General features: G+C 41.5%; 1 protein-coding gene across 2 annotated transcripts in view; it reads left to right on the top strand.

The window, feature by feature from the left end:
• Positions 1-16,174, top strand: part of ATP8A2 (ATPase phospholipid transporting 8A2) — a 556,173-nt gene that overhangs the window by 198,272 nt on the left and 341,727 nt on the right. For both annotated transcript variants that reach the window (XR_012644144.1, XM_074985625.1), the window contains one exon: positions 4,433-4,605. Coding sequence is in view for 1 of the 2 variants with exons in the window: in XM_074985625.1 (XP_074841726.1) it covers positions 4,433-4,605 (173 nt within the window). In the remaining variant the exon portion in view is untranslated. The remainder of the gene's footprint in view (positions 1-4,432; positions 4,606-16,174) is intronic.

The following is a 16,174-nucleotide window of genomic DNA, read 5'->3' as shown; positions in this document are numbered from 1 at the left end:
TTGCTGTCTGTCTCCATGGAAGGTCATATTAAGGTCTCTCAGTGTTGTGAATGAAAATAATCAGTTGGTGAGAGTACAGAGCTTGAAACGTTGGTGTATTTTCTTCCTTCTAAAGGCCAATCTTATGTAAGATGAATGAACAAGTAATATTTTCTGTTCAAAGTGACAAATGCGTTCTTAAAGGACTTAGAAACCTTTGAACAAAAGGTGATGTAATGGAAACTGTTGATAATTTGTAAACATTTTAACTCAAAATAATGGACTGTAAATAGTAAACAGCTCCATAGAAAAATAAACACAATGCTCATTTTCCCCATTGCTCTTGCATATAATCTTCATAGTGTAAATATATATTAGAAGGGCTTAAACCCAGCATGGTACAGGCTTTAGCTATAAATTGTGCCAACGCCCCAAATATCCTGAAATTTAGTGTTTCGGTGTATTTATTGCAACAAAACAAAACAAACAAAAAAAAAAGATTATATTTTCACGAGTTAACATAGCATGCCTGTTTCTGTTTTAGATTACTGTGGAAATAACCTTTTTGTCCTGTTTAGTTAAACATGTGATTCCTATACTGGCCCCAAAAACCTGTGTTACAAGCATATTTGACCCCATGGCAAGATCTGTGAAATAAATAAAAAACATCTCCTTTTCACATCAAATTGTTCTAAAGTGCATTGCAGGCATTTCCCTCCTCCGTAGGATTGTTAGCAGTCTGGCACACTGTGTGGGAATGAGTGTGTTTGTGTAAATATAGAATGGCTTTCAGATGGAAAATGAAATCCCTATAGAAGGTGATTTATGTGATATTTCAAAATATTGAAGAAATTTACATTTTCAGTCTATTTGTCTAGTTGGGAACGTGAAGATCTCAACAATCTCATGGAAAATTGTAGTGGTTGCCAGTATATGTATACTGTATGATGCCTGTCTAGCGTATATTCTTTTTCACCTTTCATCCAAGAGGCTCTGTCTGCATTCTACAATAAATTTATGTATAAATTAAACACCTAAATCTCTCATTCATCTCTAAAAGATACCAGCCTTTAAGGTGAAGTTTATCAACTGTTTTCATAGGACACAGAAGCTTGGCAACAATGTGGGATAAGACATGAAGAATCCATAATACATTTAAAAAAAATCATCATACCTCTGTTATTGTTTTCTATGTATTTGGAGATGCATGAGAAAACATTGCAGTATGTACAACAGGAGTAGAAGATGCCGCCTCATGTGCTTGGATCCCTGACTCAGAGGATGTGTCTACACTATAGAGATCTTTCAAAGAAATCTTCCAGAAGATCATCTTTCAAAAGAGTGCGTCCACACACAGAAAAGTGGATCTAAAGATCGATCTGCTTTTTTGATAGAAAGTGTTCACATGGCCCATACTCTTATGAAAGAATGGGTCAGGGATTGAAAAATCTGGCACTGTGAGGACTGCTCTTTTGAAAGAAGGGCCTGCAGAGAGTCTACATGTGCTTTTTTTTTTTCAAAAGAAGCTTTCAAAAGGAGGCGCACTTCTGGATCTGGGAGTGGAAGAGAGCTTCTGGAAAAAGAGCCTCATTCTTTTGATTTCCGATTGAAGGAGCACATTTTGTGTGTGGCTGCATCGTGTGTTCTTTTGAAAAAGGGCTTGATTTTTCCGAAAGAACTTGCTACGGTAGACACGGCCAGTGTGTGTTTACACTGCAACCAGTGTAATTGTAGCATTTTGATTTAATTAGCTACTTTGAGCTACTAGTGATTTAATTAGCTTGGTGAATAATAATGGTGAAGTTGTGGCAGCAACTTGCATAGGCAGTAGGAGTTAATGCAAATCAGACCAGAACCTGGGTATGTACTCAACTGCCGATACTGATGCCCATGCTACTGGGGGACCTTTGCTGTTGTCCAGAGTTAGCTTGCATATATCTACATGTGCTAGAGTCACATGTCTGATTGCACCCTCAGTTATGTAGGTAGCATAGAAGGAGCCTTATTGATTTCCATTGTGGTAAATTGGTCTGCTGGTATGTCTCTTTCTTGCAAAAGGTCTGTATGTTCTGGTCTTCATATGTTTTGGTTAATACCGACTACAAAATCATATTATCCCGTAAGGTGAATGTATAGGGAAAATCCTGACTGTCTGTTAATACTGAATTTAACTGGAGTAATTTGTGTTCTTCAGTACCTGCAGATGTGTAGTCTGCAGGGAGTAATGTGGCTGCAGTATTTTTTTTCACATCTGTCTGTTAAATCAGAGATACAAACTGCAAATGCAGCACTCCGCAACAGCTTGTGGATTTGTAGCTCTCCCTAGAGAAATGTGGGTTCATAACACAATGAATGGATTACAATGAGACATAAATATAGTATTTTCATTTGACAGATATAATCCTGCTCCAGTATTATTTCATATTAGATAAAGTGAAATGGTGCCTGTTTCCTGTGGACCAGCATATAAAGAAAGAAAGGAAGCACATCTAATCACGAATACACCGAGACATATATTTGACACTTAAATTGGCACATAAGAGGAGTCAAAAAGGATACTTTGTTTTGCAGCCATGTGTACTGAAGATCATACCAGAATGGGCATTACTTACAGGAAACGTGATGGGTGCTAGAAATCCCCCCGGAGGAAATGGAGGCAGCCGTCCACAAGTAATGTCAGCCCCATTTTCAAAAATCCTGTGTCAGCCTCACCAAAGATAATGAGATTGGCTTTAAAATCATGAAATTATGTCCTGATAATAGATTTAATGTTCTTTTCATTTGCCATCATCTTTTTGAGCCTTTAGCGCAGAGGTGGGGAACCTTTGCCCAGGGGGCTGGGTCAGGGCCCTGGCTTAATTTGATCTGGCCCACAACAAATCTCCTCACTGTGGGCAGAAAGACCCAAGACATGGCACCTGTCCCCTCATGGGCCTAGAGCATAAGCACCAGTTCACTTCACTGAGGGAGGAAGCTGGTTTTTGGTTTTCTGACTTTTTTATTTTTTTTAATTCCCGCTGTAGAGGCATTGGGAGCAAGTGAGTAGTGAGGGGGTTTTATTATTTTTTTTTGCTTATGTGTTGCCCTTTTCTACCAGTCAGTGGCCCCTGACTGAACAAAAGTTCCTCACCTCTGCCTTAGAGTTCACTAGGATTACATTTGAAAGTTTTCTCTGCAGACACAAAAGCTAGAAAAGTACTTTTTATTTCACAATGACAGTGGAAATAATCACAAAGCCACTTGATTCCAGGAGCTGGGGCTTCAAGAAGAGCAATAGCTATCATGAAACAAGTGACAAAATCATGCGAGCTGGCAACTGCGAGTCTTTCCTTCCAGTTCACAGACTTCAAAGGAAGCCCCATCCTGTTCTCAAAAAAATCAACAACAGTGCTGCACACTGCAGCTCTCTGTTTTGCCATCTGTGTCCTTTAGAAGATCATCCTCTTAGCTGTGAACCTGGTTAGATCCAGTATGCTGTGAGCCATGTTCCTGGGAAGCAAGGTGGAAAACAGCTTTGCTTCTAAAGGAGACCCTAGTGGAGAAGTGAGTAGGCAAGCACCACTCCAGCAGATTGCCCCAGCCTCAGAAGAGTCATCCTCCTCCCTCTTCCCCATACACAGTTTTTCAAGATTCATGACCAGTTTTTATCCTTTTCCTTTGTGAACACGTCAGAAAAGTTTATCCCCCAAAACTTGAACAAACAAGAAGGGAATGTAGACACAATTTTGGAGAGCTTTTTTCTTAGGTTAAATGTGAAACAACAAACCCTGAGTTTCAATTCATAACACTGATTGTCAAAAAGAGAAAACAGAACAGAAGACAACTTTAAATCTGATAATAGATTAATAAGTGGTCAATTAATGAGCATTTTCTTGATCAAAATACCATGCTTGAGCAGGGGTTAATTAAAGTCTTTTTTACCCAATTTGGATGGCCTGAGAGCACGTAGACCAGGTGTGACTCAGCGAGGGCAATGTTTTTTTTTAAGCTCTGCATGTATTTCTGCAGTCGCAAAAGAACACACACAGTTTCCATGGGCGTGTTTGAAAATTTGGTCTCAAGACACTAACGTTTTCAAAAATATTCAGCACTGGCTTAGTTCTGTTTCCACCAAAGTCAATAATAAAACTCAGACTTCAGTGGGAAAAGAGAACTGCATAAGCACTTTTGCAACTCCTACCTTAAGATTTTGAGGAGAAGGTTGAGAGCTGAAGACTGAGTCATTTGGGGAGATGGTGAAACAATAATAACACATATCTCTTTTCAACAGTGGATCTCAAAACATTTTCTAAAAGGAAATTCTTCAGGAGTAGGCACTGAGAAGGAAGTTCAAAGAATCCTTAATGTTTTGAGGGGGAAGCAGTGTCAGGGATGCTAACTCTGATTTAGAGAGACAGTTAAAGTGCAGTGGAAAGAAACATTTCTTCTTTTTTTGTGCATGTTTGTACTTTAGGCAACAAGAGCAACTCTGACCCATCACTGTACAAACCTGGGAGATTCACTGGGCAAAGAAAATGATATTGCTTTCATTATTGATGGCCAGACTCTGAAGTATGCCCTCTCGTTTGAAGTCCGGAAGTCCTTCCTGGACCTAGCACTCTCCTGTAAGGCAGTCATCTGTTGCAGGTAAGAAAAGTCAGGATATTCTCTAGTGAGAAACTGGTGGGAGTTGGTGTAATTCTTCCTCTTTCCTTGCCATTTAGCCCTTTCAGGCTTGCAGCACATGCAAGACATGTAAAAAGAAGGAAACTTGCAGGTTAATATTTAAGAGGAGCTGATTTGTCTGCTGTTTGTCGATTATTTATTGAAGCACAGTTGTGAGTTTTCTGTTATGGGGCAATTGTTGGGAAGGAGGGCTGCATACTGGGAATATCTCACAAGGGCTGTGTGCAAGGAGTCTTTCCTCTCTAGTGGTTGCTTTGTTTACTACAGCTGCGGTAGCTATGCCTCTCTTCTCCCCATTGTGCAGAAGTGTGTGGGTGAGTGGCAGATCAGTGGACTTCTCTCTTTTTAGGGACTCTGCGTCTTGCATCCGTGCCAGCAATGGAACTATGCTGGGTCTCAAGAACCCTACTATGGCATTGAGCACACTATTAAAAGACAGAAAATGTCATAGCTACAGACAAACAGGCAGGAGTCTCCCCTGTTTAAAAATTGAAGTGTTTTTTAATTATGCAGCATTTTCCCCAAATTGAGCCTGATAGCTTTTTATAAAGTAATAGGAGATAATGAGGAAACAGGCTTCTCTGACCCCTTGACTATAGGAGACATTGAAGAACAAGAGTTGTGATGTTATACCTATGATCATGCTTAAGCAGTGGGAATTAAATAGCCAGAGATTGTCTCCACTTGATATGGCACTTCTTCATTAAGCTGACTTGTACAGAGAGGCAAAGAAAGAATATGACTTCTTCTGTCAGCAGGTATGGAAACCCAATAGTATAGATTGTAATTCATGGGTGTGGCCTTCCCTAGAGGGTAGTCATCTATGATATTCTGTTGCTGAGCTCACTCCTGTGATGGCTTGGAGCTCTGACATGGTTTAGTGTTCAGCATTTTCCTGTGTTATAATCACAGAACTCTTTGACAATGACACTGTTGAGTTCACATCTTTTTATGAAAATAGAAGAGTTGCGGAGATTATTGTACTACAAGGCTGCTTTCATTGGGTCTTTTTTGGGAGAAGAGGGGCACTCAGAAGACTGAGCAATGAAAGAATTTCCCACTTACTGTCTGGAAGATTAATACAAAGAATACTTCAGTTAATACCTTGTAGAAGTAGCAATGGTAATATTTGTTAACATTTTCATTGTAAGTAGGGGGCAGCGTCTGACTACTTGATAGGCATGCTGTACACACATAGGCCGTTTCTACACATGCCACTTTCTCCGAAAGTGGCATGCTAATAAATGTTCTGAAATATGCTAATGAGGCATGGATGTTAATTTACAGCACCTCATTAGTATAAGGTCACGTGATTTGGAGTCCAGAAAAAGCTCTTCTGGATTCCAAAACAGTGTATAGAAGTGCAGCCCCTGAGGGATCTTACAAAAGGAAGTCCTCCTTCCGGAGGCCCCTTCTTCCTGAAAATTTTTGGGAAGAAGGGTCCTCCAGGAGGAGGACTTCCTTCTGGAAGATCCCCCAGGGGCTGCTCTTCTACCTGCTGTTTTGGAGTCTGGAAGAGCTTCTTCCAGACTCCAAATCATGTGACCTTATGCTAATGAGGTGCCAGGAATTTACATCTGTGTCTCATTAGCATATTTCGGGCCATATATTAGCATGCCACTTTTGCCACTTTCGGAGAACATGGCAAATGTAGAAACGGCCATATATTCCAAGCAATCCACAAATATCAGCTAACTAATTCCCGCAATACTGTTAGCAACTAGGAAAGTACTTCCCTGTTTTATAGGTAGAAAAAAAAAAAAGCAAAATTGAATTGGTCTCTAATTTTGGGGTGCTTTTGTTTCCAAGTTGCTAACTTTTGACACACTGAACCAGATCCACGAAGGGTGTTAAGGGCCTATGTCTAAAATTTAAACCCTTGGAAACTCCTACTTGCTGCCTAGCCCTGTAGGCAACTTTTCCACTGATAAAATACTTCAGGCACCCAAATGTATTTGCTTGTGCCACTTACCGCCACTTAAATGCATACCACCTAAGAGCCAGTGTGATCCTCAACCTAGGCATTCTCCCACCTATCTTGCCTGCAGGATGCAATCTCATGACATTCCCAGAGGCCCTCTTAGATTATGCCTCCTAAACCAGGCTCTGCCCTGGGTGCGTCAAGAGGGATGTCTGTGATTACCCTCCATACAACACCTCTCCCAGGAGTTAGAGCACTCAGTTACAATGTGAGAGGCCCAGTTCCAAATACTTTTTCTGCCTGGGACTTTCTGAACTCTGTGCCTGTTGATGAACAAGCAAAGTTGACTTTTGTTCCAATTCAGAGAAGAGAATTTATTGGGGCAGTGCTTGGCTCAACCAAATCCAGAGCCTTGCATCTGGAGGCCCGATTCCAGACTTTGTCAGACTTGATATCCAAGGTCATGACCCTCCCAACTACGGCAGCCTGTGTTTGCCTTAAGCTACTGGGGTACATGGCCACATGCACTTATGTGGTTTGGCATGTAAGGCTGCATTTCAGGCCCCAGGGACTGCATTATTTTACTTCCTGAACAGAGACCACTTGGTTGTTTTTATTGGTGTACGTTGGCCTATGGAGGCAAGTGAGGGTGCAAAAAGATTGTGTTAGTTTCTGAGTGGAGAAGAAAATGTATTAGGATTCCAGGAGTGAGATTTGCTTGGTAAGAGAAATGAAAGCTACAAACATCAGAATAATATAAGTTAGTCTGTTGCTGCTTACATACTTGTTTAGAGGTATGAATGGATGGCAAAAGCAACAGCAGTGCCTTGCTTTGGAGGAAGATGACCTGTATGTCTTTTCCTTCTGCGGTTTGATTCTTATTCCAAAGTGTAGCTGCCCTCAGTATTGCAGAAAGCAGAATTTTCTCAGTTTTCCATCCAGACAGTATTCTCTTTGTGCTTCTTCCAAATGCTTCTCAATTGTAAAGCTTTCAGTCTTAAGCCATCCCTTGTGCATCCTATGATGTTTTTGTAATCCTTCTAAATGCTGAGCATGCTTTATTCATATGGCTCTAGGAGTTGTGGAAGGGGATAGGTTTTTTTGTAGGTGTTTTGCAACACAACAGGAAAACCTCTCAAATGTAATGCTCCTGCCTCCTAAAGACAAAAGACCAAATTCATCATGAAGCCAGTGGGATTACACAAGGGATGAATTAGACCTAAGGTCTCATATGCCCTCTGTATGTTTACAGTTTATCCATTCTGATGGCATGTTATTCCACCATAAATTCTCATCTCACTTAAGAATTAAACGTATGTGGGTTTACACATCAGAATTTATTTCAATAAAGTTTGATACTTGGCACAATGTTTTGAATACATGGATCCTGTAAACCCATAATTCAGCCCTGATTGCTCCACTCCTCTTTCCTCGCCCCTCTGGGTTTGGAGGGGTTGGAGAGCTAGACCAAAGACCTATAGACCCAAAACAATTCACATCAGCAAAACCTTAAATTACCCTAAGTCATATGACTTACTGTAAGTTGTCAGTCAGTTATCTTCCCCCATTGCCAAGACTAATTTAATATGAGTCATCTTCTCTCCCACTATCTCTGGTGGTCTAGCAGAACGGCAGTTTTAATTATTAGTGGGTTAAAAACTGAGCAACAATGTGGAAAAATACTGCAAAATGTCAAATCAAAGGAAGAAAGTGATGTAATTTCATAGGTTTAAAACAGGAAATAAAAATAAGTGGGTTTTGAATCCCCAGGGAAAATGAGGAATGCCTTTAATAGCCTTTAAGGCTTTACAGAAACGTTCCATTTACTTGCCAGGTGCTTGATACCAAAGAAAGAAAAACATTTTTATCCCGCTCTGGGCTGCTTTAATAGTACTGTGTGTGTCAAATAAGACAGTACACTTTAAAACTTCACAGGAAGAAGTTTAAAATGTAATTGGCACAGCTAGAGGAAATTTCAAATTAAATAGAGTTACAGCCTTCAAACAAAACATTAATTGGGAGGGAATCTGTTTTTTTGGTTTTCTTAACGGTATACTCTAGAAGGAATTACATTGCTGTTCTCAACTTTACATAGCATAAATTCATGGGACTTAATATAACGTAAATTCAGTATAAGCTTTTCATCCCTACTGGGGCATTTCAGATGCATTTCCCATTCAGTGACATTTTAAAACATATTTAAGATATACTGTAGGCTTTAGATGTAAACTGTAGTTGAACTTGGCTCTCGGGAGTAAACTTTTAAAATGAAACTACAATGAATTTGCCCTGGTTTTGTAGGAAGAAAGAGGAAGATGGTATCATCTGACAACTAAATTGTGCACTATTGGTGTTTCCAAGAAAAGGATTAGTTGTAAAATGCACCACTTCAGACTAGGTAAAACTTGCAAAACCAGAGAGTTAGCAACTCTAAACTTAAAGAGGAGGCTTGGCAAGAAATACCATTCTGCAGGCTTAAGATCAAAACCTGATACTCTCACTCAATACCGAACAGCACACTGCTCTCCAAGTAGCCCATTGAAGTAAATGGGGTTACTCATGGAGCAAAGTGCTATTTAATGAGGTAATATTTGTTCAAAAATGAGTTGCAGAGATGTTCAACAGAAATTCACCATTGAGTGGACTGTATTTCCAGGATGTTTATTTTATTTATTTTACTTTGTTATTTTAACCATAGTCCAGATTTTGCTAGAACATTTTATTTTGGGAGCGACATTTGCCAGAAGAAGTGAGTATTTAGAAGTACCTTCTCCTACAGGCCCACTTTTTGTCAGGATTTGTACTGTAAGACTTGGCTTACTGGTCTTGTGCTGTACCCACTGTTGCAAATTGATCTGTGGGAAAGGTGAACATGAGGCATGCTTTGATTCATGAAAATTGCACATGGAATGGTATAATGTGAAAGCCATTAAACACACTGCAGTGCCAACAAGTACCAAGGTATTTTATACAAACATCATGATGCATGGGCATCATATTTCATGGGTTTGAAATCAGACTTGTGCAATGCATGCAGTTCTTTGTTGTTTGTTTTGCAGAACTTCTGTTCAGGTTTATGTTGAAGTTGGTCCCCCTAGTCTTTGGGTTGTAGCATTTAGGGTAGAGAGAAGCTCAGCTGAAGAAAGCAACTTCTGTAGCACTTTTTAAGTAATTTTCTGAGTAACTGATTGCTGCTTTACCATAGGTGTCTGGGAGAAGGGACATTAGAGAACACAAAGAGCCCTTTCTGTGACCCTTCCCATGTACCTCTGGTTGGTAGATATCTAATTTGTGGATGTATATAGGCGCTGGCAGCACAAGTAACTCCGAAGAATAATGTCTTGGCATCTTGAACGTGGGGGCCAGGAGCCTCCCACACCCCTTGGATTCCTGCTGAGCTGCGCTGGGTGGAGAACTGACTATGCTTTTTGTGCAGATGTGGAAAACATCCCTGTCCAGTGCATTCTGGGAGCATAATAGGAGACAGCGGTGCTAGGAATATTAGGCAGTGTACCTATTTGCTCTAAACAGTACATTTTGGGGTGTGGACCCACAATCCTCTTATGCTTCAGAATTGGAAGATTTTGTATTTACTCTGCACTACTGTGAATGACAAATGACAGCACAGGACCTTAGTTAGAAAGGACATTGGTGATCTGGGGACCAAAGAACTGGCTTTTCAGCTTCAGAGCTACTAACAATTTAAGGCTACCCTGTGCTCTGCAATGAAAAGTTCCTGCCAGTATCAGGGAACAACCCACCTCATAAACCCACCACGTATGCCTGATGCAATGGCAATTTTGGGTTTTAGTAATATTTTCAAAGTGAGTCCACAAAACTGCTTTATGTTTTCCTACCGAAATTCTTTAGCTCTGTCACCTCAGTCATTAAGTGGCACACTAGTGCTTCCTTGAAAATTGAGAAACATTAAATTTAAAAGTAATAATGTTGTTGTTTCAGGTCATACAGACAGACTTCTTTCCCTTCCTTTTATTGCTATTTTGTTTGTATTCAGATAGCAAACAGAAAACATCCTTGTGGAGAGAAATACCAAAGAAATCCACCACAGTAGCATTTGTCTTCAAGTCACCAAGACCTGATGAAGGAGCTGAAAAAGGAGATGTCTGAGCCATTAGCTATTATCTTCAAAAAGTCTAAGGCTACATCTACACTATGAGATAAATTCAAATTTATAGCAGTAAGCTTGCTATTACAACACCAGTGTCTTCACTGTAAATACCATTAGCTCAGTTTAGGGAGCACTAATGTTGATATCATAACATCATCAAAACCAGCTGGGTGTAGCATCAAATTTGAATTTAAAAGTCCGAATGAAGGCCAGTGTGGAAATGCCACATCTTAAAACTGAATTCATTAGCCTCCAGAAGTGTCCCATATGTATCCCAAAATGCCCACACAGTACTCCACTCCGGCCATTTTGATCCCTGCTGCTCTCAAGGTGCACAGGAAATAGGTAACAGGAAACCCGTGAATTTGAATTCGGCACCAGGAAAACCGTGGCTGTGGGGTCCTGCTTGTATGAGAGGCTGAGAAACCTTTTTTGGTATCAGAACTGTGAGCACATCTACCCATTAAAAATAGCCCCAGCATGAAGGGCACAGTTCTATCTCTACCTCTGCAAGCTGAGCATTTAGATTTTTTTTTTCCAGTGCTGGCGCCAGCCCTTGCCCTGCTGCACCATGTGGCAGCTAGGCTGTTGGGGGGGAGGGGGGTCGTGCATGAAAGAGAGGCCAAGAAACTTCTTTTGTCTGCTTTACGCTTGTGCAGGGGCCCCACACACTCTCCCCCACGGGTGCCTTGCAGCTGGGGTCCTTCCCATGCCCAACCACATCTCGTGGCTAGCCACCAACCCAATAAAAGGACATGCCTGCTGTTCAGTGTGGACCATGCTGCCAAGCAGCACCTGTCCTGGCTTGCATGTGGTGAGGGCTCCAAGGATGGGAAAGATTTGTGGGTGCTTTCTGCCACCAGAGGGAGTACTTCAACTGGTTCCCTCACCCCCACCAAAATATTTTGGGGGCTTGCTACTATCCTGTGGACCATTTCAGTTGGCTCTGCAGCCACAGACCTCACATCTCCCCACTGAAAAATATTTTCGGGGGCTTGCAGCCACAGTGGGGACTGTTTCAACTGGCTCTGCAGCCATGGTCCCCACACTCACCCACACAAAAAAGACTTTCGGGGACCATGTCAACTGGCTCATCATCCTCTGATCCACCCAACCCTCCCCCATGGGATGAGGGGGTCCAGCACCCAGGCAGTCAGTCGGTGTTGCCCCCCCCCCCACCTGAGCACCACTGCTGGTTGAAATTTGCAAGCCTCATCCCCTGTGTTGGACACCTCTGTGTATGCAGCGGGAAGCCAAAAGTATCTTTCCTAACCTTTTCTATCTTCTTTCTTCAAACTTTGGCTCCCTTAACACAGGGAAGAGTGGGTGGAGGGCCAGCTGAGAAGACACAGGCTGCTGGGTGATCCCAGGGCATAGAGTCTGTGTAATGGACAGGGAAGCCAAAAACCCTGCTTCACAAAATCTCTTTTTTCAAAATCTTTACTACCTTACTCTCTCATCAAGCTTTGCATTGTTCCTGCATTATTTGCTGGGATCATATGTAATCAAGGGAGGGGGAACAGTGGCTGGAGAGCCAGTTGAGAAGACTCAAACACCTGCTCCTTTCTGTAAAATCTTTGATAATTCAGTTACAGCTACAGTCATAACGAACAATTCAGATATAGAAGCAAGAGATTTCAGTTAATGTGGCAACCTTTGTTGATGCCCTACTTTTCCTTCCTTCCTCCTTGAAAAATGGCTGTTTTGCTTTCCACAGGAGCGGAATGAGGGCAGTGCAATGTGGAAAGATGACATCACATACCCACAACCACTTGTGGGCCAATTTTTTTCCCATACTGAACCTGTGATAATATCCAAAATGCTATGGGGCTGAGGGAACTGTGGGATAGGTTCCCATAATGCACTGGTGCAGCAGTTGATGTTCAGCTATTTGAGTGTGGAAGCAATAAGTTGACTTTGGGGGGAACCTGTGAGGCGGTGACGATACTCCAATCTGAATTTATAAAACACAGTGTTGCAAAGTCGATTTTAATAAATTTGAATTTATCTCATAGCATAGATGTAGCCAGAAGATGGGAGATATTCCTGAACACTGGAAAAGTGGCAAAGATATACCCATCTATAAAAAAGGCCAATCGAAGAAATTACAGACCTGGCAACTTAACTTGTGTGAGCAAATAATTAAATAATCTATTTGCAAACACCTGGAAGATAATAAGGAGTTAAATAACAGACAACAGGAATTTGTAAAGTACAAATCATGTCAAACCAACCTGATAACTTTCTCTATAGGCTGGGTAACAAGGCTTGTGGATAAGGGGAAAGCGTAGGTGTGGCATACCTAGACTTGAGTAAAGCATTTGATATAGTCTTGCATGATCTTCTTATAAATAAACTAGGGAAATAAAACCTCAACAGGGCTACTACAAGGTTGGAGCACAAATGGTTGGATAACCATTCCCAGAAAGTAGTTATTGATGGTTCACCATCATGCTGGAAGGGCATAAGAAGTGAGGTTCTTCAGGGATCAGGGTTCTTCTTTGGGACTGGTTGTGTTGAGTATCTTCATCAATGATTTAGATAATGGAATAGAAAGTACACTTATAAAGTTTGTGAATGATACGAAGCTTTGAGGGTTTGCAGGTGTTTTGGAAGATATGATTATCATTCAAAATTATTTGGACAAACTGGAGAAAAGGTTTGAGGTAAATACGATGAAATTCAATAGGGAGAAATGTAAAGTACTCCACTTAAGAAGGAACCATCAATTTCACACATACAAAATGGGAAATGACTATCTAGGAAGGAGTACTTCAGAAAGCAATCTATGGCAATCTAGGGCTCAGAGAGGACAACAAGCTAAATGTGACTCAGTAGTGTGACTTGGCTGCAAAAAAAATCAAACATCATTCTGGGATGTAGTAACAGGAGTTTCTTAAGGTTTGTTGAGTTAGTGAAAGAGAAAGCTGAGAGGAAGCAAGATAATTTTCAAGTAGCTAAAAGGTTGAAATGAGGAGGTAGAAAAATATTTCTCTTAACTTCTGATGACAGCACAAGGAGCAATGGGCTTAAGTTACAATAAGGGAGGTTTAGTTTGGACATGACGAAAAACTTTGTAACTGCTAGGCCATGTCTACATTAGCCCCAAAATTCGAAATGGCCATTCAAATGGCCATTTCGAAGTTTACTGATGAAGTGCTGAAATGCATATTCAGCGCTTCATTAACATGCAGGCGGCTGTGGCGCTTCGAAATTGACGTGGCTCGCCACCGCGCGGCTCATCCCGACGGGGCTCCTTTTCGAAAGGACCCCGCCTACTTCGAAGTCCCCTTATTCCCATGAGCAGATGGGAATAAGGGGACTTTGAAGTAGGCGGGGTCCTCTTGAAAAGGAGCCCCATCTGGACGAGCCACGCGGTGGCGAGCCGCATCAATTTCGAAGTGCTGCAGCCGCCTGCATGCTAATGAAGCGCTGAATATGCATTTCAGTGCTTCATTAGGAAACTTCGAAATGGCCATTCAAATGGCCATTTCGAAGTTTGGAGCTAGTGTAGACATGGCCCTAGAGTGGTTAAGCATAGGAATAAATTGCTTTGGGAGGTTGTGGAATCTCCATCTCTGGAGATTTTTAAGAGCTGGTTAGACAGACATCTGTTTGGGATGGTCTAGATGGTGCTTTGCCCTGTCATGGGAACAGGAGACTGGACATGATGATCTCTTGAGTTTCCTTCCAGTTCTGCTATTCTGTGACTCAAAAATGGGAACTACATAAAATTAGGAGGGTAGTTAAATTGGAATTAAAAGGAAAAGCCTCAAGAATGTAATGCCTGCAAGCTGAATGGAAACGTTTTAAAAATATAAGAACAGTCATATTGGATGAAACCAAGTGCTTGTCTACACTTGTGGGAAGATGGACCTGGTCATGATTGATCTTCCGGAGTTTGATTTCATGCGTTTGATAAAGATTTGTGAAATCAGTCTCTCTGGGATCCACAGTCAATCCCCTGTACTCCTGGGCTACGTCTACACGTGCCCCAAACTTTGAAATGGCCATGCAAATGGCCATTTCGAAGTTTACTAATGAAGCGCTGAAATGCATATTCAGCGCTTCATTAGCATGCGGGCGGCAGCGGCGCTTCGAAATTGACGCGCCTTGCCGCTGTGCGGCGCGTCCCGACGGGGCTTCTTTTCGAAAGGACACCACCTACTTCGACGTCCCCTTATTCCCATGAGCTCATGGGAATAAGGGGACTTCGAAGTAGGCGGGGCCCTTTCGAAAAGGAGCCCCGTCGGGACGTGCCGCGCAGCGGCAAGGCGCGTCAATTTCGAAGCGCCGCTGCCGCCCGCATGCTAATGAAGCGCTGAATATGCATTTCAGCGCTTCATTAGTAAACTTCGAAATGGCCATTTGCATGGCCATTTCGAAGTTTGGGGCACGTGTAGACACGGCCCTGCTGTCACAAAGAGAAATGCTCCTGTCAACCTCCCTCAGTGAGGACAGACCTTACAGTCGACTGCAGATATATCAATTCTAGTTACAAAATTGCCGTAGCTAGAATTGTGAATCTTCAGTCAACTATGAGGTCTAGTGTAGACCAAGCCCACGTGTCCATCTAGCCTGTCATGCTGACTTCTGACAGTGGCCAAATGTATGAGGTAGTTGTCAAATGATCCATCACTCATTTCAAACCTCTGCCACACAAAGGCTAGGGACGATTCAGAACAAGGGTTTGTATCCCTGTCCATCCTGGCTAATAGGCATGAATTGACCAGTCTTCCATAAACTTACCTAGTTCTTTTTTGAACGCTTTTATACTCTTGGCATTCTCTGGCAAAGAGTTCCATGGGTTGAGTGTGTTGTGTGAAGAAATCCTTTTTTTATGGTTTGTTTTAAATATGCTGCCTATTAGTTTTTATTTTGTGACCCCCCCCAATCCTTCTGTTCTGAGAAGGAGTAAATAATACTAATTTATTTACTTACTCCTCACCAGTTATGATTTTATTGACCTTTATTGATCAGTCATCTCTTTTCCAAGCTGAAGAATCCCAGTCATTCATTTCTCCTCATATGGAATCTGTTCCACACCCCAATCATATTTGTTTCCCTTTTCTGTACCTTTTCTTCCAATATATCTTTTTTGGGATGGACAACCTGCAGGAATCAAGACGGAACATACCACGCTTTTATGTACAAACAATATGATATTTTTATCTGTCCCTTTTCTAACTATTCAGAACATTCTGTTAGATTTTTTGATTGCAGTTGCCTGCTGGATGTTTTCAGAGAGCTATCCACAGTGATTCTGCGATATCTTCCTTGAGTGGTAATGGCTAATTCAGAACCCAGCATTTTATATATATGTATTTGAGATTGTGTTTTCCAATGTGGATTTCTTTGCTTTTCTCAACACTGAATTTCATCTTCCATTTTGTTGTCCAGTCCCTCAATTTTGTGAAATCATAACTCTTTGTAGTCTGCTTTGTGCTTCAATATCTTAAGTACCTTTGTATCATCTGCAG

The sequence above is a fragment of the Carettochelys insculpta genome, chromosome 1 (assembly GCF_033958435.1).
Source record: "Carettochelys insculpta isolate YL-2023 chromosome 1, ASM3395843v1, whole genome shotgun sequence".
Lineage (NCBI taxonomy): Eukaryota > Metazoa > Chordata > Testudines > Carettochelyidae > Carettochelys > Carettochelys insculpta.
The sequence above is the reverse complement of the archived record's forward strand: the minus strand, read 5'-3'. Positions and strand labels throughout refer to the sequence as shown.